We start from the raw sequence: 22,148 nt of genomic DNA on the forward strand, positions 1-22,148 counted from the left end.
CCCAGTAGTCTTGGCCAAAACTCCTTTCATGCTCCTGCTCTCCCCACCCTAGCCCTGGAGTCGCATCTTTCTCTAGTTTCCCCTCCTAACTCCCCTCACGCCCCCTCTGAGCTCATCTTGTTCAAGACCCACCTCCTGTTCCCATGATCCTATTTCCACTGACCACCCAATTTCACCTCCTGGCTCCCATGTTAGCTGATACTGTTCTCTTTCTTCACGTGTTGTCTCTCTCTCTCCCTGAAACCTGCTATTGTCAACTGCAAATACATTCTCATTGTTCCCGAAACTCCACGTTTGAATCCTGCTGTCAGGTTTTCACTCCTGTCACAGTACCAAAACAGTTCTTATCAAAGCCACAAATGATATCCTGTATGACTGTGATAAAAGTAAACTTCTCCTCATCCTTCTCAACTTTCTGCAGCCTTTGACACAGTTGTCCACACCATCCTCCTCCAGCACCTTTCCATTGTCGTCCAGCTGGGTCAGATACTCTCACCTGGTTCCAGCAGTGATCAACATCGGCATTTCCATCAGAAATCTGGACATAACATTTAACAACACAGTGAAATATCCCAAAGCACTTCACAGGGGCATTATAAAACAAAGTATGAGACCAGGCCACTTGAGAATTAGGTCAGGTGACCAAAAGCTTGGTCAAAGGGGGAGGTTCACTGATTTAATCACACCCAGAGAATCACTTGCAATGGCTTCTTTTCCTGATCCCATACCGTTACCCCAAGGATCTATCCAGGCCTCTTCCTATTTCTCATCCCCATGCTGCCCTTTGGCAACATTGTCCGAAAGCACAGTGTTAGTTTTCTTATATACACTGACGACACCCAGCTTTATCTCACTGCTACCTTGCTCAACTCCTCCGCATTACTAAATATTCAGATTGCTTATCCAACATCTAGCACTGGATGAGCAGAAATTCCCTCCAATTAAATATTAGGAGTGAAGCCATTGTTTTTGGTTGCTGCTCCAAACTCCGTCCCTCTCCCCAATAGTCTGAGATTAAGCCCATCTGTTCACAAACTTGGTGTCACATTTGATCCCAAGATGAGCTTCCAATTTATTTGTGCTATCACTGAGGCCACCTATTTCCACTTTTATAAAATGCCTGATTTCATCCTGTCTTAGCTTATCTGCTGCCGAAACCCTCATTATTACGTTTGTTACCTCTAGACTTGGCTATTCCAATGCACTCCTGGCTGGTCTCCCACACTTGTACCTTTGTAGACTTGAGGTCATCCAAAACTCTGCCCATGTCTTAACTTGCAGCAAGTCCCATTCCTCTTTCAACCCTGTGCTGGCTGACCTACATTGGCTATCAGTCAAGCAATATCTCGGTTATAAAATTCTCATCCTTATTTAATGGCCTCTCTCTTCCCTATCTCTAATCTCATTCATCCCCACAACCCTCCAAGATATCTATGCTCTACTAATTCTGGCCACCTTTGCATCCCCAATTTTAATTGCTGCGCTGTTGGCGGCCATGCCTTCAGTTGCCTCGGCCCCAAACTCTGGATTACCCTCCCTACATTTCTCTGCTTCTCTATCTTGCTTTTCTCCTTTAAGACACTGTTTAGAACCTCCCACTTTGACCAAGCTTTTGGTCATCTGACCTAATTCTCCTTATGTGGCTTGGTCTCATACTTTCTTTTATAATGCCCCTGTGAAGTGCTTTGGGATATTTCACTATGTTGTTAAATGTTATGTCCGGATTTCTGATGGAAATGCCAATGTTGAAATTTTAACACTTAACTGTTTAAGTTGTTGCATGACAGGTATGTTGTGCTTTTAACATAAAATATTCCCAAAGCTTTTTAGGGGTTTAAACAAATAAACAAGTAATGCTGCAATAGAAATTTGACTTCTAATGAGAACACTGATCTATAACAATTAATTACTAGGTGGTGTTATTATCTTTTCCATACAGTTCATTCAATTTTTGAAAATTTCCATTGTCAGAATATGATCTTAAAGTAAATTCCAAAAATCACGCATTTCACAGCAACATGATTAAATGTTTCTATTGAAGTTGTTTGACTATTTTAAAGCATTAATTAAAGATTTTACTTAGAAACCTCAAGTTTTGTATGTGAAAGACATTGTAATTTTCATATTCTAGTTGTAACTTTCATATTCTATAAACTCCAAAAGTATATTAAGTTTAGACATTGTGTCTTTCCTTGTCATAATGTGAATTTTGAACCAAACAAATCTAAGATCTCAAGTCCTGAATGACCCAAAACTTTTGACAGTTCAATTTTGGTCAAATCAAAACCATTCTCTTCAGGTCCACTAGCCCCACAGTGCTCTTTAGTTAGGAGATGCAGTACAACTGTATTTTGCTCAACTAAAGAACAGGAGTGCGGCATTCAGGTCATCAAGCTTGTGGCATCATTCCAATAGATCATGGCATATTTGTACTTCAACTCGATCTACCTGCCTTAGTACCATATCCCTTGATACTTACCTCACAAAAGTCTATTGGGCTCAGTCTTGAAAGCTCCAATTGTCTCAGCATCCACAGCCTTTTAGGGCAGAGAATTAAGTGAAAAAGTGCTTCCTGATTTTCTTCCTAAATGGCCCAGCTCTAATTTTAAAATCCCATGCCCCCATGTTCTTGATCCCCAACAGAGTGAACAGCTTTTCTTTATCCACCCTATTGAATCCTTTTAATATTTTGAACACTTAGATCATATCATCCCCATAATCTATACTGAAGGGAAAAATAGACAAGTTGATGTAACCTGCCCTCATTGAATCATCTGGTGAATCTATGTGGCATCCTCTCCAAAGACGTTGTTTTATATATATTCTCTCGTGGAATATGGGCATTGCTGGCAAGCCCAGCATTTGTGGCCTGTTCCTGCCCTTGAGAGCAGTTTCTGTCAATCACATTTCTGTGGTTCTGAAGTCACATGTAAGCCAGACCAGATAAGGACTGCAGTTTTCCTTTCCTGAAAGGATATTAGTGAACCATATGGGTTTAACAGCAATTGATGATAGTGTTACGGTTACATTTACTGAGACTAGCTTTTCAGATTATTTTTTAATCAATTGAATTTAAATTCCACCAGCTGCCTTGGTGGGATTTGAACCCGTGTTCCCAGAGCATTAGCCTGGGCCTCTGGATTACAAGTCCAGTGACATTAACATGATGTCACTGTCTCCCCTTATCCTTACTAAGATATGATGCCCAGAACTGAACACCTTATTCCTTCTGGGGTCTGACCAAGGCTCTACAATTGAAGCATAATTTCCCTTTTATATTCTAGCCCCTTGAGATAAAGACCAGCATTCTGCTTTTTGTACCTCCTCTATTCAGAAGCATAGAGTTATACAGGACTGAATTTTGTGTGGGGGGTGAGGGTGGCAGGAGCATTGCAATCCCGATGTGGGCCTCAATTTCTGGGTCAGGATCCCAGCTGTGGCAGGGTGGTGTTCACAATCTTTCTAAAGGCGGCCAATTAAGCGACCATCTCCAGAAACCCTATCAAATTAAGGGTGGCGGGCAAACCAGGGAAGCGGAAGGCCCAGAGCGATGTCTAGCCGCCAGCCCCACTGGGGGAGCTGAACACTGCTGGAAAAGGAAACCCCAAAATAGAAGCACACATGAAGGCCACCTTCAGCTGAAATAAAAGAAGGTGCAGTACTTTGAGGAGTTCAGGGTGGAGGGACAACAGATTTCCTTCCCTCAAGGACATTAGTGAACCAGGTGGAATTTTATAACAATCGATGGTAGTTGTCATGGTCACCATTAGTGAGACTAACTTTATATTCTAGGCTTATGAATTGAGTTTAAATTCCATCAGCTGCCATGGTGGGATTTGAATCTGTGTCCCCAGAGCATTAGCTTGGGATTACTAATGCAGTGATATTACCACTATGCCACTATCTCCTCAAACCGTTTGATTTTCGAGGGCTTCTTTTTAGTTTTCAGGGGCTCCTTGAAGGTAAAGCCTCCGTTAAAGGATATTAAAGAAACAAGAGACCCTGTGCTGGGCAGGCAGCCAAGAATCCAACAGCAATTAAACAGTTTTCTTTCTTTCACACCTCTCCCTCCCTCCCTCCCTCATCATTGTCCTCTAGTGGCTGATATTAAAGCAAACTCGAGGCCTGGAAGATTGGGCTCTTATGGATTGACTGGACTCCCAATTTTTTTCTACACATCACTTTTTTTGAAAAACAGAAAACATATGCACAACTACAATCACAAAAAGCTTCTAAACAGACAGACATTTCTAAAAGATAAAACATTTAAAGAAAACCCTAAGGATTTCTCCCACAATTATATTTTTCTCCCTCTACCCCAAATTTCTCTCTTTTAAACTTTGCTTACAAAATAATTTGTTAGACCAATATAAAGAGGAAGAAAGCAATTGGAAAGGATTTAACTTTTTTCTTTTTATTTGATTACTGTTGTTCCAGCAGTAGGATGGGATTTTCCGGCCCCACTCACCGCTGGGATCATCCAGTCCCTGCAAAAGTCAATGGACATTTGGCTGGCTGCCACATCACCCACGGCGGGTCCTGGCCCAGCAGGGCCAGAAAATCCCAGCCAGTGTTTGTAAACCTCAAAGCTAGGTTTAAGAGGAAGGTTTTGGAAGGAAAAATAAAGATTTTTTTAAAAAAAGAGTTGGGAAATCATATGCATAAGCAAACAAAATAAGCTGTCAGTGTGAAAGTAAGCAGTGTTGCCTGTTGCCCACACCCTCTCCTCTGCCCTTAGAGGCCTCCTTCTGCCCCCATCCCCCCTCTCCTTCCTCAGTCTCTCTTTTTTCATCCCCCTACCTCTCACCCTCACATTCATATTCTCTTTCTCTCTCAGACACAACAGGAGCTGCTTTACTTGCACGGATCTGCTGCCACCTTGGCCTCCTCCTCTCCTCTGGATATGTTGATGGCAATGCTGAGATCCCAATTCTCTCCTTTTTCATATTGAAATAAGAGGATTATTGTAACTGGGAGAGGGGTGGGGAAGGGACTGTTTATAGTTTTAAAAAAATGATTTGCCTCAGTGCATCCAGAAACTGCCCCCTCTCTCTCCCTGAAAAAACACACAAATCTCAAAAGATTTGCAAAAAAATTCAAAAGGTGAGAAAAATGTCAACTATCCATTGACTCCCAAGTTCTGAGGGGCTGCTCTTAAGAGATGTTTTTGCATCTATTTCTCTCCAATTCAAGAAAATGTTTTTTTTGCTTTCAATTCCCCTATCTCCCCATGCAGCTGCTCCAGCTCCTCCAATCACGGGTTCCCCTCTCTCCTGCCCTGGCTGCTTCTCCAATCTCCAATTCTGTCTTTGGAGGAGTAGCAAAAGTGGGAGGGAGAGAACCTATGATTGGAGCATGGGAGAGACAAAATTTGTGATTGGAGGAGCAGCTGCTTACAGTTTGTCTCTCCCACGCTCAATGCTCGTCCACTCAAGCTCTACATGCTTTTCTGATCTCAACAAAACACCTGTACTTGCAATTGTTCAGCTCTGGACCATGGAGTAGTCTTGATGTAAAGTAATCTTGTAAGGGGTGACCTTTCCTGAATTTTTCACCCCCATTTTTGCTTTTCCGTGGGCCACCTATCACATTTCGAGGATGAATTTGTCCACGCCTCATGTATTTTGAACCCTTGTCTTTAACCATATTCTCTTTCTTTGAATCCTAACAAATTGACTGCAATTTTCATATCTTTCAACACACTCCATGAACTTGGCCTACCCACCTTTTGGTTTAATTGTGATCATTATCCTGCATAGTGAAGTATTGAATTGCATTTATATGGTATCTTTCAGGTCCTCAGGACATTCTAAAGCACTTTGCAACCAATGTATTATTTCTGTAGGCAATGAACGGCAGATTTACGGATAACAATGTTCCATAAACAACTAATGAAAATATGACCACTTAATCTGTTGATAGTTTTGGTTGAGGGAAAAAAATTGACCAGTGCATTGGAATATCTGCCCTTCTTTTCAGCTAACACATGGGATTATTCACATCTACAAGAACTGATAGACAGCGCCTCAATTTAACATCTTAACCAAAAGCCTTTACTCCCAATAATGCATTATTTCCCCCAGTTCTGCACCAAAGTCTCAGCCTAGGTTATGTGGTCGAGTACTGGAAGTGGAGCTTGAATTTATGCCCTTCTGCCTCGGATATGGTTTATCATAGAACTGTGCTAACGATGGTCGGCTTTTCACAAAGCCATACTTCAAATATGTTGATGATTTTTCAGTAATTGACTAAATTATAAAAAGTACCTTTTAGATATCACTTAAAGTTTAAATGATTCCATTCAAATTATATTTTTCCTTCTTGCAGGAAAGCTTTGTATTGAAGTTACTGCTCAGAGTAAAATTGCCTGGATTTCAGAAACTCTCTGTATTGGTTGTGGTATTTGCATTAAGGTAAGCCATTCTATGTATTTCTATCGGGATGGGGGGCAGTGGTGCGATGCCGTCTAAAGTATAACATAAAAGTAGTATAGCTCTTTATTGACCTTTTGATTCTAAACTGGTCTGCACCATCTGAATCTCGCTGTTTCAGAAACCTTGCAGTTTTCCCATAAAATGGCCTGACCTTATTTTGGGGTTTTATTTTTGATCCTTTTAATTATATCAAGCATTAATACATTGGATCTATAAATATTCAACATTAAACATCCACAAGTGTCAATAAAGTACTATTTTATCTTAAACCCTTAATGGATAAACTGGAAATGACTGCGTATGGGGGTGAACATGTTTTTTTTTGTGAGCTACAAATGTAATCAGTTACCAAAGATATGCAAGAGCTGTCCATGTTCACTTAACCTGATCTTTTTTTCTCTCTGTTCCCACCCACCTCCTAATTGGCCTAATTGCAATTACGCATCTATGATCATAAGTGGCATAATTTTGCTATTAAATCGGATTATTTGATTTGTGGGCCTATGCACTCATAAATAGCGAGGGGTGGCTTGTGAAAAAAGATATTGTTTATGGCTGAATGCAGTATCTTTCCCCCCCCCGCCCTTTTTATTCCCCCCTATTTCTTTTCTTTTTATTCTGCCCCTTTTCTTCCAAATGTCGTATCAACTTTTAGGCTATCCTCTGTGAGGCATTGAATCCTTTCAGGTTACAGATTGACCAGTACCCAACAGTGTTATCTTCTGTAAGACCTTGGACAGTGAGTATCATCCAAAGGCTATTTGGCAGTGGGCATCACTGTTGAACCTGTCATCTCTTTACCTGATACCACAGCACACCAAGCGAGAGTTCAGGGGAATCAAACAGCGAGAGTTCAGGAACATCAAACAGCGAGAGTTTGGGGGAACCAAACAGCGAGATGTATCTGGCTGATGTATCCTCTCTCTAACTCAGGACCACAGGCTAATTGTTACACCCCATATCGCTCCTCAGGCAAAACTGGCTAGCTCAGCATAGACTGGAGATTGAACCTGCAACTACTTGGTCAGTATAGCTCAGGTACTCGCTGTATTTACCAGCTGAGTATTGGAATAGTAAAGTGTGGTTTATAGTTAGCACTGTAAATGATAATATTATGTATGCCATCTGATAAATACTCAAATGATATATTTATAAAGTGCACAAATACTAATGGTATTTAGTGGGCAATGAATCATAGAATGGTTACAGCACAGGAGAAGCCCATTCGGCCCATCGTGCCTGTGCTGGCTCTCTGAAGGAGCAATTCTCATAGTCACTCCCCCATCTTCTCGCCATAGCCCTACACATTCTTCCTTTTCAGATAATCTAATTCCCTCTTGAATGCCTCAATTGAACCTGCCTGCACCACACTCAGGCAGTGCATTCTAGGTCCTAACCACTTGCTGTGTGAGTGTCAACCTAGTGAAACTCAGGTTTCACTAAGTGCATGCTAAACAGCAGAAGCAGCACGCAATAGGCGGAACGGAGCAAAGTGATCCTGCAACCAGCAGGTCAGGTCAAAGCTCTGCAGTCCTGCCACACCCAGTAATGAATGGTGAGGACTATTAAACAACACTCAATGATGAGGGAGCCTAGCACAGAGGGAAAGACTGAAACGTTTGCAACCGTCTTCAGCCAGTAGTGATGAGTAGATGATCCATCTCAGTGTCCTCTTGAATTCCCCGGCATCATAGATGATAGTCTTCAATCAATTTGATTCACGCCACATGATATCGAAAAACGACTAAAACAACTTGATACAACAAAGGCTATCTAATGTTAAATATAAAAAGAGCTCTTCTAATTTATAATAAAGCATGCATGTTTAATAGATGTTTCTCGCAATCCTTTCAGTAATTTCCTCAGCCCCACCCCCAATAATTCTTAACCTTCTGTCTTAATGCGATGGATTTCTGGTATGAGATTATATGTTCCTCATCCTTGGGTTTATAAAAGTTGCAGGGTAGGTGGCAAAATTTACATATTTTGAATAGTTAGGGTAAGAATAGAGAAAAATTTTATAGTGGTAATAGATTTTTTTAATGAGTGTTTTTCTGTACTCTTAAATTATAGCTAGTTCATTTTTTTAACTTCTTGCAAAAAGTTGCATTTATTCTGGAACTTTATGAACTGTTTATTAAGTAGACAAAATAGCTCTAATTTTGATAGTGTAGACAGTAGTCAATTGCAGATAATATGATCTTAACATTTTATTAAATATTTAGTTTTCTGTTTCCTATTTCAGAAATGTCCTTTTGGGGCTTTGTCAATTGTTAACTTGCCAAGCAACTTGGCTAAAGAGACAACCCATAGATACTGTGCAAACTCCTTCAAGCTTCACAGGTAATGATGTTGAAAAATTTAAGAGCTTTGAGAACCACTTGACAGATTTTGGGAGCATTATGTAATAAATATTGTATTCAGTGACTCCTCACTTAAAGTTGTGGTTGTGCTCGTGAATATCGCAACTTTTAAGTGAAACAACTTTAAATGAATCGTGACTTTCCATCGGAATCAATGTTAAAGCCAGAGTTAGGTTCCTTCGGGCATTTCTTGCCTGGAAAGGTTCAAGTTGAAGTACAGTACCATATATGTGCAGCACTGCATTCCTAGCTGAAACAACTTGCAAATAAAGTAAATCACTAAATATAAAAGAAATAATGTATAAATTCAAATTAGATAACACTTGGGCAGTCCCTCGCGTTTGAGGATGACCTGCTTCCACTCTAACTCGATGGATTCTGAGATGGCCGATAAGTCCAATACTCGATCTGCAGACTCTGCCACATGTGGCAGGTGTTTCTTGGAGGGTCGGTTAAATGAGCTCCTGAGTTTATCACTCTTTCCGCCGCCTTGACTTAGCCTCTGCATGTTCCCGTCGAAGTCTCAATGTGCTTGGTGCCTTCCCAAATGAACCTTCTTCCATTTTGGCCAGTCACCATGTGTTGAAGATGTTTGACCTCTTCAGGGATGCTTTGAGGACGCCCCTGAAGTGTTTCAGCAGAGGTGGTCTTGGGTGATTTAGCACCTCAATGCTGGGCATGTCGGCTTGGGGAAGACCTTGCTGTTCTACCACCTTTCTTGCTACTGAATTTTGAGGAACTTTTGAAGACACCTGTGCTCCTGCCTTTGCTGCAAGGAACAAGAACCAGAGTTGGGGGCTCCAAAATTAATCAGACGATTGCAAAGTCAACCTCCTGAAGAGCAAGTACTGTGCACCCTGTATTTTTCACCCAAATAAGCCCTAAGACAAGGAAAGCAATTTCCCCTGTGTACAGTAGCAAATGCCTTTCTCTCTCAAACTTCAAAATGGTTTCAATGCCTCACCCACAGCAGGCACACCAGGGGCTCCAAAATTGAAATCAGCTTGCAGAATCAAGAAATTGGTCTTTCCTTCACAGAAACGATTAGCTGGGCTTCAACTTTTTGCTTGCATAAAAAACCTGTTGGTTTGGGTATTCTTTTTTCAGAACTTTGATGCACTGTATTTTAAAAAAAACAAAGTTCCCTCAAGTGCATACAAACACCTCATTTCTTCACAATGGTGCTGATCAAGGCACAGAACCCAATGTCAAATCAACATGAAACAACGAGCTGAGGAGCAATGAAGACCCACAACGCTGATGATGCCAACACAGTGCGTGCGATGACTACGAAGCACATAGTACAAGATGACGAAGTACAAACGAAAAACAGAACGTAAATCAGAAAAACGACCCCTAAAGAATAAACTAAACCAAAAAAAACGTTAAGTAGACCAACTTAAAGCGACAACTTACTGTACATCATAGTGTGTATATGCACTTCTATATAATTTCCGCTGTTCCACAAAGAAAACAAAGACATCTTTGAGATAAGAATTAGGAGCAGGAGTAGGCAATTCAGCCCCTCAAGCCTGCCCCACCATTCAATACGATCATGGCTGATCTCATTTTGGCGCCTACTCCAATTTCCTGCCCCCTGCCCATAACCTTTCAACCCGTTACTAATTAAAAATCTGTCTATTTCCTCCTTAAATTTATTCAGCATCCCAGCATCCACTGCACTCTGAGGTAGTGGATTCACGACCCTTTGAGAAAAGTAATTTCTCCTCATCTCTAATTTAAATCTACCATTCCTTAGCCTAAAACTATGGCCTCTCATTCTAGAATGCCTCACAAGGGGAAACATCCACTCCATGAGTACTTTGTCTATCCCCTTTAGCATCTTATATACCTCAATTAGGTCTCCTCTCATCCTTCTAAACTCTAGCGAGTATCGGCCTAAACTGCTCAATCTCTCCTCATAAGACACGCCCCGCATCTCTGGAATCAATCTAGTGAACCTCCTCTGAACCGCCTCCAATGCAACTACATCCTCCCTCAAGTAAGGGGACCAAAACTGTGCACAGTACTCCAGGTGCGGTCTCACCAATCCCTTGTACAGTTGCAACAACACTTCCCTATTTTATACTCTATTCCTTTAGCAATAAATGCCAAAATTCCATTTGCCTTCCTTTTTACCTGCTGTACCTGCATACTAGCTTTCAGTGATTCAAACACGAGGACTCCCAGATCCCTCTGCACTGAAGCATTCTGAAGTTTCTCTCCATTTAAGTCGCCTTTTTATTCTTCCGTTTCATCCACGTTAAACTCCATCTGCCAAATTTTGGCCCATTCACCTAACCTGTCCATATCCATTTGTAAATGTCTTATTTCTTCACTGCAACTTACTTTCCCACCTCTTTTGGTGTCGTCTGCAAATTTCGCTATAGTACCTTCTATCCCTGAATTCAAGTCATTAATATAGATTGTAAATAGTTGGGGCCCAAGGACCGAACCCTGTGACACCCTACTAGTTACAGTTATCAGAGACCAGTCTGATGAATTGTTATAGCACAATTTGAGACACATTGGACTTGGGAAACTCCAGTTTTGAGAATTCCATTAACATTGCAGTAGATTTGCATTTAATTGGTTTTGTCTTTTTTGAAAATATGCTTACTAATGAAAGGCAGTAAGATCATTATGAAGAATCAAATATCATGCCTTATATGAACTGCTTAGAATTTCATAGAGTATAACTCTGAGCCAAAACTATGCACTGAACTACTTTGAACATTCATGGAATCAGAATAGACCAGCAACTAGGGCCTTTGCCAACAGAATTTGTAGACGGTGGGGGGGCTAATAAAGCATAGCTTCAGCTAGGCTTGTGGGCCTTGCTTGTGGAATGTTTTAATGTTTAGTGGAGTATTTGATTCTGTGAAGTCCTGTACTGTACTGTACCTGAGAGTTATTGGCTATTTGGAACATTTTACTGTTAAATTTGTGCATAACATTTTTTGTCCTTCGAACACAAGGTGCTTGGAGTAAAGGGGAAGGTCGTTAAATAGCTCCTGGAAACTACTTGGCACGCATGTCTCTGAACTCAGACAACAACCTATAAACGTTCCATCCAACCTAGGTCAACGTTATCCCACCATGGGACCTCTGATTTTGACTCTGGACTCCATCTTTTTATTGCCTTTCTGTTTCCCATTTCCTGTTTAGTGTCAGGTTTTATTTATCAAAATTTTTAAGTAATCAGGTCTAGGTAACTTGAGCTTTCCCTAAGTTCATTTGCGTGCACGATTTGGCTGTCGCTGCAGATGAAAGCCCATCCATTGCTTTTTGTACTTCTTTTCTCTTTTCCCCTCCAAGACTCCTTTCCTGTTGTCATACTTCCTTTTGCTTCTCCAATCTCAGGCTCTCTGCCTTCCAGTTCTCTACCCAAAGCCTTCAGAGCTCCTTGACCTTCCTACTCTCTGGCCTCCACCCCAGCTTGACTCACTCATAGATAAGCCTACAGCTTCCCTTTGTGCCTCTTTTGTTATCCTCCAAAGAGCTCATTGAAGCACTGGGCAGTGGCTTTATGAGCCACAACCAGGGTTGCCCTATTCCACATTCTTGTCCACCAGCCTAGTGCACCCCCTGCGGGCTAACCTTGTCATTCGTGTTCCTGGCCTAATTGCCCCTCCCACTGCTGACCTTGCGGTTTCTGCTCTCACCATCCTTCTATGTTTCTGCCTCCAGAATCTCCATTTACTTGTGAGCAAGGCCCTTCCCATCCATGAACTTATTGCAGATGAATGCATCAACATTGTGGCCTGAACAGAAACTTAGCTGAAGGATAATGACACTTTTCCCTTAATGAAGTCGATCCGCCTACTATATCTTCCACCATTTACCCCATCAAGACTGTCAGTGTGATGGTTTGGCATTTATCTCCGAATCTCAGTTTGGCCTAACCCCCTACTTCTCTAGCACTTACTCCTCTTTTGAACATTTCAACTTGATTTGCCCTCTGTACCTCTCTTCGTATCTTCCAAAGGGCTTTCAAAATCATTGTTCTCGACCCCCCTCCCAAGATAAAAGTTTTTCTGAGATTTCTTCACTGCTTTCCTCCCTTAGCTCTGCACAAATGACGTCTCATCCTTGATGATTTCGACCTTCATTGCTCCTCTTCATGTTCTCTCTCCTCCGAGTCCTCTGCCCTCTTATCCTCTTTAAGTCTCTCTCAGCCTACTTTGATCACCAGCCCCTTGACCATGCCACCTCATGTGGTCTTGCTAGTCCCATCGTATTGATCGCAGCAAAGGCCATCTCAAATCACTTCCTTGAACCAGTCTCTGCCCACATCCCCCTTCCACTTCCAAATCCTACTTCCTCCTCTGTCCACCACTGGTTAAAAACTAGCCCCAATTCACCACTTACAGCAAGCAGGTCAGAGGCTGGGAATTCTGCAGTGGGTAACTCACTTCCTGACTTCCCAAAGCCTGTCCACAAGGCACAAGTCAGAAATGTGAATAAAATACTCTCCACTTGCCAGGATGAGTGCAACTCCAACAACACTTAAGAAGCTCAGCACCATCCAGGACAAAGCAGCCTGCTTGATTAGTACCCCATCCATCACTTTCAACATTCACTCCCTCCACCACTGGATGCACAGTGACAGCATTGTGTACCATCTACAAGATGCACTGCAGCAACTCACCAAGGCTGCTTTGACAGCACCTTTGAAACCCATGACCTCTACCATCTAGAAGTAAAAGGGCAGCAGGTGCATGGGAAAACTACCAGGTGCAGGTTCCCCTGCAAGCCACACACCATCCTGACTTGGAACTATTTCACCGTTCCTTGAGTATTGCTGGGTCAAAATCCCAGAAACTCCCTCCTAACAGCACTGTGGGTATAACTTCACTACATGGACTGCAGCGGTTCAAGAAGGCAGCTCACCACCTTCTCAAGGATAATTAGGGGTGGGCAATAAATGCTGGCCTAGCCAATGACACCCACATCCCATGAAAGAATAAACTTTTAAAAACTGCACTTTCAAAACCCCAACTGTCAAGCCTCCGGCCTCTTCGTCTTAACATTTCTGCAGCCACCGGTTTGCTTATATGAATCTTCACCTCCATTTTTGATTTCCTAGTCCCCAGTAAGATCATTACTCACTCTCACCCTGACGGTTTCCCTTGTTATGGCCCTCATCTCTATTCTCTTACATGCAGGGGACTTAGACTTTAAATGGCAGATAACTGGTTTAGCCATCACTACTAGATCCACCTGGACCACATAAAACACTACTGAGTCCGGCTCTTGCCTGCCAAAACTACCTCCCTATTCAGGATTATCTTGGACTGCAAAGATAACCCCCAGCTTCTTTTCTGTACCACAAGTCATCTTCAGCCCCTCACCCCTGTCTTCTCTGCCCTCGCCCCCAACAATGTGCGAGGAGCTCATTGACAATTTTGTCACAAAGAAAGATGAGACCATCCAATCAGCTGCCTGTGCCACGACCCTCCCTTAGCCCATCAAGCCAAACTTCCTCTAAAGCTCCCCCTTGCCCTAACCCTGAACTTGCATGTTTCTATAGTTTCCCATATCCCCACATGCCCTCTTCAAGCTCGTTCTGCCCATGAAAGTCACTTCCTGCTCCCTCGAACTATTCCCTCGAACTATTCCTACTAAACTGCTGACCACGCAACCTCTCATCCTCATGTTAGCTGATAGTGTCAATTATTTTCTCTCCTCAGGCGTTGTCCCTCTCTCCTGTAAATCTGCCGCCATCAACCCTCCCCTCAAAAAAACCCTTGATCCCTCCATCCTTGCAAACTACTGCCCCATCCACAACTTGCTCTTCCCTTCCAAGGCCCTTGAATATGTGCCCAAATCTGTGCCCAGCTTTCCCAAAACTCGATGTTTGAATCACTCCAATCATGTTTCTACCCTTGCCAGTATATTGAAATGGTTCTGATCAAAGTCATATGACATCCTCTGTAACTGTGACAATTGTATCCCTCCCCTCATCCTTTTGATCTGTCTAGCCTTTTGACACAGTTAACTGCACCATTCTTTTCCAGTGTCTCTCCACTGTGGTCCAGCTGGGTGGATCTGCTCTCAACATTCTTATCCAGCTAATCTTGCCAAAGTATCACTTGCAATGGCTTCTCTTCCTGTTTCCACACCGTTTGCTCTGATGTCCCCCATAGAGCTATCCTTGGTCCCCTCATCTACGTGCTGCCCCTCGGCGACATCACCTGAAAGCATAGTGTTAATTTCTGCACATATGCCGATGACATCGAGCTCTACCTCACTGCCACCTCAACTCCTCCGCTGTTAAACAAATAGACTGCTTATCCAACATCAGTACTGAATGAGCAGAAGTTTCCTCCAATTAAGTATTAGGAAGACTGAAGGTCCTGTAGCTACCAATTCTAGGCCTCTCCCTGGCAACAGTGTGGGACTAAACCAGTCAGTTCACAAATTGATGTCATTTGATCCCGCAACGAGCTTCCGACCACACATTCGCCCTGCCACTAAAACGGTCTGTTTCCAACTCCATAACAGCCTACTTCACCACAGCGTCAGGTCAATTGTTGCTGAAACCCTCCTTCATACCCTTGTTACTTCTTGACTTGATGATTCCAATGCACTTTGGTTGGCCTCCCATATTTTACCCGCCATGAATTTAAGGTCTTCCAAAACTTTACTGCCTGTGGCTTAACTCGCAGCAAGTCCCTATCGTCCTTGGGCTTGCTGACTTACATTGGCTACCAGTCAAGCAACACCTTGATTTTAAAATTCTCATCCTTGTTTTCAAATCCCTCCCTGGCCTCGCCCCTCCCTATCTCTGAAATCTCCAGCCTCACAACTCTCCGCATTGTCAATGTTCATATAATTCTGGCCTCTTCAGCATCCCCAATTTTAATTGTTCCACTTCTGTGCCTTCAGCTACCTACACCGTAAGCTCTGGAATGCTTTCCTTACACCTCTTTTTGTTCATGTTTTTGGTCATCTGACCTAATATCTTCTCAGATGTATTGGCGTCATATTTTGTTTTATGATGCTGTGAAGCACTTCAGGATGTTTTATATTAAAGGTGCTACATAAATGTATGTTGTTGTTGAAGCAAACCGAAGCTTTTGATTGTCTTCCTGATTAATTAATATTCTACAGCAGCTAGGCGAGAACATGCTGGGTAGTAGATTGACTTTTTCTTGGTGAAGAAGCATCAGACTCCTGTTCAGTGCAAGCTCATTTTCCAGTCAAGTTGTGGTGCCACCCATTTGTAGAATCTCCTATGAATCTTGGTAGATATGTAATTCTAGGACTTCAACTTATTTAAAATTATGATTAAATTGCATTTAATAAGTTGTAATATTATTTCTGAATGTTGTCTATAGACTCAAACATAACTTATATTAAAATTAACAACATACTTACAGAAGTATAAGTTCTGTTATTTTTTGAAAAATGTTTCACCAATAAACTACTTTTTCAGAAGGGACAGTTATAACAAATCAAACTTTCCAGCCCCATCTTTACGTTTCTTTGTCAACAAATGTTCAGCTAGTTGTAATTTAAAGAAAGGAGCTCTGAAATAACCTGCCTCAGGACTGAATATAGCCCACATACAAATTTAAACCTGCAAGGCGTTTTATGACATTTACCTTTGTAAACTTGAAGGCGTGTCATGTGTACTACAGTTCACAGTATTTTCAAAATTGAGTAAATTTCAGCAACTCTAAATAATCTGAATTTTAGGTTGCCTATTCCTCGACCTGGTGAAGTTTTGGGTTTGGTGGGAACTAATGGTATTGGAAAATCTACAGCTCTGAAGATCCTAGCAGGAAAGCAAAAACCTAACCTGGGGAAATATGATGTGAGTTTTCTCTTGCGGTGGTATATAACATATATTTTTAAAAATATTTGTCCATCAGTTAGTGCTTTTGTTGCTGGAAATTTGTAGTCATAAGGTTGCACATTTTAATAATCTGTCCAGTTTTATCAATATTGTTTGCATGATCTAAATATGAAATATTTCAAGTTGATGTATTGTGTAATGCTTAAACTGCGGTAATTAGAAAGTGTATTGTAATACCTACAATTGTTTTTCTGGATAATTATTGTATGTACTTGCTTGAGCAAAATTACATAACTACATAATGTAGTATCTAAAAGGTAGTGACATCTGTAGAGACACAGAACTCAAATAGTCTAAGAAGTAGAGTATTCTCAGAGTTAGGTTTATGTTCCCTAGTTCCCCTCGCTTCCCCCTCGCTTCCCCCCTTCCCCCTCGCTTCCCCCCTTCCCCCTCGCTTCCCCCCTTCCCCCTCGCTTCCCCCCTTCCCCCTCGCTTCCCCCCTTCCCCCTCGCTTCCCCCCTTCCCCCTCGCTTCCCCCCTTCCCCCTCGCTTCCCCCCTTCCCCCTCGCTTCCCCCCTTCCCCCTCGCTTCCCCGTTTCCCCCCTTCCCCCTCGCTTCCCCCCTTCCCCCTCGCTTCCTCCCTTCCCCCTCGCTTCCCCCCTTCCCCCTCGCTTCCCCCCTTCCCCCTCGCTTCCCCGCTTCCCCCTCGCTTCCCCCCTTCCCCCCCGCTTCCCCCGCCCCCCCGTCTCTCCCCCGTCTCACTCTCCCCCCCCCCCGTCTCTCTCTCCACCCCCCGTCTCTCTCTCCACCCCCCCCGTCTCTCCCCCCCACCGTCTCTCTTCGCTCCACTTGCTCTCTTCCCCCTTCCCCCTCCCTTTCCCCTCTCTTTCTTTCCCCCTCTCTCTCTTTCCCCACCTCTCTCTCTCTCTCTTTCTTTCCCCCTTTCTGTTACTTCCCTCCTCTCTCTCTCTCCCTCTCTTCCCCTCTCTCTCTTCCCCCCTCAATTTCTCACCCCCTCACTCACTCTCCCTCTTACCCCGTCTCTCTCCTCCCCTCTCTCCTCTCTTCCCCCATCACTCTCTACTCTCTTCCCCATCTCCCTCTCTTCCCCCGCCCTCTCTCTCTCTCTCTCTCTCTCTCTCTCTCTCTCTCTCTCTCTTTCTCTCCCCCTCTCCCTCCCTCTCCCTCCACCCCTCCTCCCCCCCGCTCCCCTCTCTCCTCCCCCCGCTCCCCTCTCATTCCCCCCCTCTGTCTCTCATTCCCCCCCTCTGTCTCTCATTCCCCCCCTCTGTCTCTCATTCCCCCCCTCTGTCTCTCATTCCCCCCCTCTGTCTCTCATTCCCCCCCTCTGTCTCTCATTCCCCCCCTCTGTCTCTCATTCCCCCCCTCTGTCTCTCATTCCCCCCCTCTGTCTCTCATTCCCCCCCTCTGTCTCTCATTCCCCCCCTCTGTCTCTCATTCCCCCCCTCTGTCTCTCATTCCCCCCCTCTGTCTCTCATTCCCCCCCTCTGTCTCTCATTCCCCCCCTCTGTCTCTCATTCCCCCCCTCTGTCTCTCATTCCCCCCCTCTGTCTCTCATTCCCCCCCTCTGTCTCTCATTCCCCCCCTCTGTCTCTCATTCCCCCCCTCTGTCTCTCATTCCCCCCCTCTGTCTCTCATTCCCCCCCTCTGTCTCTCATTCCCCCCCTCTGTCTCTCATTCCCCCCCTCTGTCTCTCATCCCCCCCCTCTGTCTCTCATCCCCCCCCCCTGTCTCTCATCCCCCCCCTCTGTCTCTCATCCCCCCCCCCTCTGTCTCTCATCCCCCCCCCCCTGTCTCTCATCCCCCCCCCCTCTGTCTCTCATCCCCCCCCCTCTGTCTCTCATCCCCCCCCCTCTGTCTCTCATCCCCCCCCCCGTCTCTCATCCCCCCCCCTCTGTCTCTCATCCCCCCCCCCTCTGTCTCTCACCCCCCCCCCCTCTGTCTCTCATCCCCCCCCCCTCTGTCTCTCATCCCCCCCCCTCTGTCTCTCATCCCCCCCCCCTCTGTCTCTCATCCCCCCCCCCCCCTCTGTCTCTCATCCCCCCCCCTCTGTCTCTCATCCCCCCCCCTCTGTCTCTCTTCCCCCCCCCTCTGTCTCTCATCCCCCCCCCTCTGTCTCTCATCCCCCCCCCTCTGTCTCTCATCCCCCCCCCTCTGTCTCTCATCCCCCCCCTCTGTCTCTCATCCCCCCCCCCTCTGTCTCTCATCCCCCCCCGTCTCTCACAACCCCCCCCCCCCCCCCGTCTCTCACACTCCCCCCTCCGTCTCTCACCCCGTCTCTCACCCCCCCATCTCTCTCTCTCTCTCTCTCTCTCTCTTTCTTCCCCCCCTTTCTCTTACTTCCCTCCTCTCTCTCTCTCTTCCCCCTCTCACTCATTCTCTCTCTCTCTCTCTCCCCCTCTCAATTTCTCTCCTCTCCTCTCTCTTCCCCCATCTCTCTCTCTCTTCCCCCTCTCACTCATTCTCTCTCTCTCTCTCTCCCCCTCTCAATTTCTCTCCTCTCCTCTCTCTTCCCCCATCTCTCTCTCTTCCCTCCTCTCTCTCTGTCTCTCACTCTCTCTGTTCCCCCTCTCTCTCTGTGTTCCCCCTCTCTCTCTCACTCTCGGCCCACACCCCCCTTCTCCCCACTTCTCCCTCCCTCTCCTTCCTTCTCTTCCCACCGTCTCTCTTTCTCTTCCCACCGTCTCTCTTTCTCTTCCCACCGTCTCTCTTTCTCTTCCCACCGTCTCTCTTTCTCTTCCCACCGTCTCTCTTTCTCTTCCCACCGTCTCTCTTTCTCTTCCGCCCCTCTCTCTTTCTCTTCCGCCCCTCTCTCCCTTTCTCTTCCGCCCCTCTCTCCCTTTCTCTTCCGCCCCTCTCTCCCTTTCTCTTCCGCCCCTCTCTCCCTTTCTCTTCCGCCCCTCTCTCCCTTTCTCTTCCGCCCCTCTCTCCCTTTCTCTTCCGCCCCTCTCTCCCTTTCTCTTCCGCCCCTCTCTCCCTTTCTCTTCCGCCCCTCTCTCCCTTTCTCTTCCGCCCCTCTCTCCCTTTCTCTTCCGCCCCTCTCTCCCTTTCTCTTCCGCCCCTCTCTCCCTTTCTCTTCCGCCCCCTCTCCCTTTCTCTTCCGCGCCTCTCTCCCTTTCTCTTCCGCCCCTCTCTCCCTTTCTCTTCCGCCCGTCTCTCCCTTTCTCTTCCGCCCGTCTCTCCCTTTCTCTTCCGCCCGTCTCTCCCTTTCTCTTCCGCCCGTCTCTCCCTTTCTCTTCCGCCCGTCTCTCCCTTTCTCTTCCGCCCGTCTCTCCCTTTCTCTTCCGCCCGTCTCTCCCTTTCTCTTCCGCCCCTCTCTCCCTTTCTCTTCCGCCCCTCTCTCCCTTTCTCTTCCGCCCCTCTCTCCCTTTCTCTTCCGCCCCTCTCTCCCTTTCTCTTCCGCCCCTCTCTCCCTTTCTCTTCCGCCCCTCTCTCCCTTTCTCTTCCGCCCCTCTCTCCCTTTCTCTTCCGCCCCTCTCTCCCTTTCTCTTCCGCCCCTCTCTCCCTTTCTCTTCCGCCCCTCTCTCCCTTTCTCTTCCGCCCCTCTCTCCCTTTCTCTTCCGCCCCTCTCTCCCTTTCTCTTCCGCCCCTCTCTCCCTTTCTCTTCCGCCCCTCTCTCCCTTTCTCTTCCGCCCCTCTCTCCCTTTCTCTTCCGCCCCTCTCTCCCTTTCTCTTCCGCCCCTCTCTCCCTTTCTCTTCCGCCCCTCTCTCCCTTTCTCTTCCGCCCCTCTCTCCCTTTCTCTTCCGCCCCTCTCTCCCTTTCTCTTCCGCCCCTCTCTCCCTTTCTCTTCCGCCCCTCTCTCCCTTTCTCTTCCGCCCCTCTCTCCCTTTCTCTTCCGCCCCTCTCTCCCTTTCTCTTCCGCCCCTCTCTCCCTTTCTCTTCCGCCCCTCTCTCCCTTTCTCTTCCGCCCCTCTCTCCCTTTCTCTTCCGCCCCTCTCTCCCTTTCTCTTCCGCCCCTCTCTCCCTTTCTCTTCCGCCCCTCTCTCCCTTTCTCTTCCGCCCCTCTCTCCCTTTCTCTTCCGCCCCTCTCTCCCTTTCTCTTCCGCCCCTCTCTCCCTTTCTCTTCCGCCCCTCTCTCCCTTTCTCTTCCGCCCCTCTCTCCCTTTCTCTTCCGCCCCTCTCTCCCTTTCTCTTCCGCCCCTCTCTCCCTTTCTCTTCCGCCCCTCTCTCCCTTTCTCTTCCGCCCCTCTCTCTCTCGCTCTTCCGCCCCTCTCTCCCTTTCTCTTCCGCCCCTCTCTCTCTCTCGCTCTTCCCATCCTCTCTCTCGCTCTTCCCATCCTCTCTCTCGCTCTTCCCATCCTCTCTCTCGCTCTTCCCATCCTCTCTCTCGCTCTTCCCATCCTCTCTCTCGCTCTTCCCCTCTCTCTCTCTCGCTCTTCCCCGCTCTCTCTCTCGCTCTTCCCCGCTCTCTCTCTCGCTCTTCCCCTCTCTCTCTCTCGCTCTTCCCCTCTCTCTCTCTCGCTCTTCCCCTCTCTCTCTCGCTCTTCCCCTCTCTCTCTCGCTCTTCCCCTCTCTCTCTCTCTCGCTCTTCTCCTCTCTCTCTCTCGCTCTACCCCCTCTCTCTCTCGCGCTCTACGACCTCTCTCTCTCTCTCGCTCTACCCCCCCTCTCTACCCCCCCTCTCTACCCCCCCTCTCTACCCCCCTCTCTACCCCCCCCCTCTCTACCCCCCCCTCTCTACCCCCCCCTCTCTACCCCCCTCTCTACCCCCTCCTCTGTCTCTCTCTACACCCCTCCTCTCTCTCTCTCTCTACCCCCTCTCTCTCTCTACCCCCTCTCTCTCTCTCTACCCCCTCTCTCTCTCTCTACCCCCTCTCTCTCTCTCTACCCCTCTCTCTCTCTCTCTCTCTACCCCTCTCTCTCTCGTTCCACCCCCTCTCTCCCTCTCTTCCCCCTCTCTCTCACTTCCCCACCCCTTTCTGTTCCTCCATCTCGCTCTCTCTCTTGTTCCCCCCTCCCGCGCGCTCTCTCTCTTGTTCCCCCCTCCCGCGCGCTCTCTCTCTCTCTGTCGTTCCCCCCTCCCACGCGCTCTCTCCCTCTCGTTCCCCCCTCCCGCGCGCTCTCTCTCTCTCGTTCCCCCCTCCCGCGCGCTCTTTCTCTCTCGTTCCCCCCTCCCGCGCGCTCTCTCTCTCTCGTTCCCCCCTCCCGCGCGCTCTCTCTCTCTCGTTCCCCCCTCCCGCGCGCTCTCTCTCTCTCGTTCCCCCCCTCCCGCGCGCTCTCTCTCTCTCGTTCCCCCCTCCCGCGCGCTCTCTCTCTCTCGTTCCCCCCTCCCGCGCGCTCTCTCTCTCTAGTTCCCCCCTCCCGCGCGCTCTCTCTCTCTCGTTCCCCCCTCCCGCGCGCTCTCTCTCTCTCGTTCCCCCCTCCCGCGCGCTCTCTCTCCTCGTTCCCCCCCCCTCCCGCGCGCTCTCTCTCTCGTTCCCCCCCTCCCGCGCGCTCTCTCTCTCGTTTCCCCCCTCCCGCGCGCTCTCTCTCTCGTTCCCCCCTCCCCCCCGCGCGCTCTCTCTCTCGTTCCCCCCCCCCCCCGC

General features: G+C 46.8%; 1 protein-coding gene across 3 annotated transcripts in view; it reads left to right on the forward strand.

Moving 5' to 3' along the window:
- abce1 (ATP-binding cassette, sub-family E (OABP), member 1) overlaps positions 1-22,148 on the forward strand; it is a 69,988-nt gene that overhangs the window by 8,304 nt on the left and 39,536 nt on the right. For all 3 annotated transcript variants that reach the window (XM_041185499.1, XM_041185506.1, XM_041185515.1), the window contains exons 3-5: positions 6,328-6,413; positions 8,680-8,777; positions 16,502-16,619. In XM_041185499.1, coding sequence (XP_041041433.1) covers positions 6,328-6,413; positions 8,680-8,777; positions 16,502-16,619 — 302 coding nt within the window. The remainder of the gene's footprint in view (positions 1-6,327; positions 6,414-8,679; positions 8,778-16,501; positions 16,620-22,148) is intronic.

Source organism: Carcharodon carcharias, chromosome 1 (genome assembly GCF_017639515.1).
Source record: "Carcharodon carcharias isolate sCarCar2 chromosome 1, sCarCar2.pri, whole genome shotgun sequence".
NCBI lineage: Eukaryota > Metazoa > Chordata > Chondrichthyes > Lamniformes > Lamnidae > Carcharodon > Carcharodon carcharias.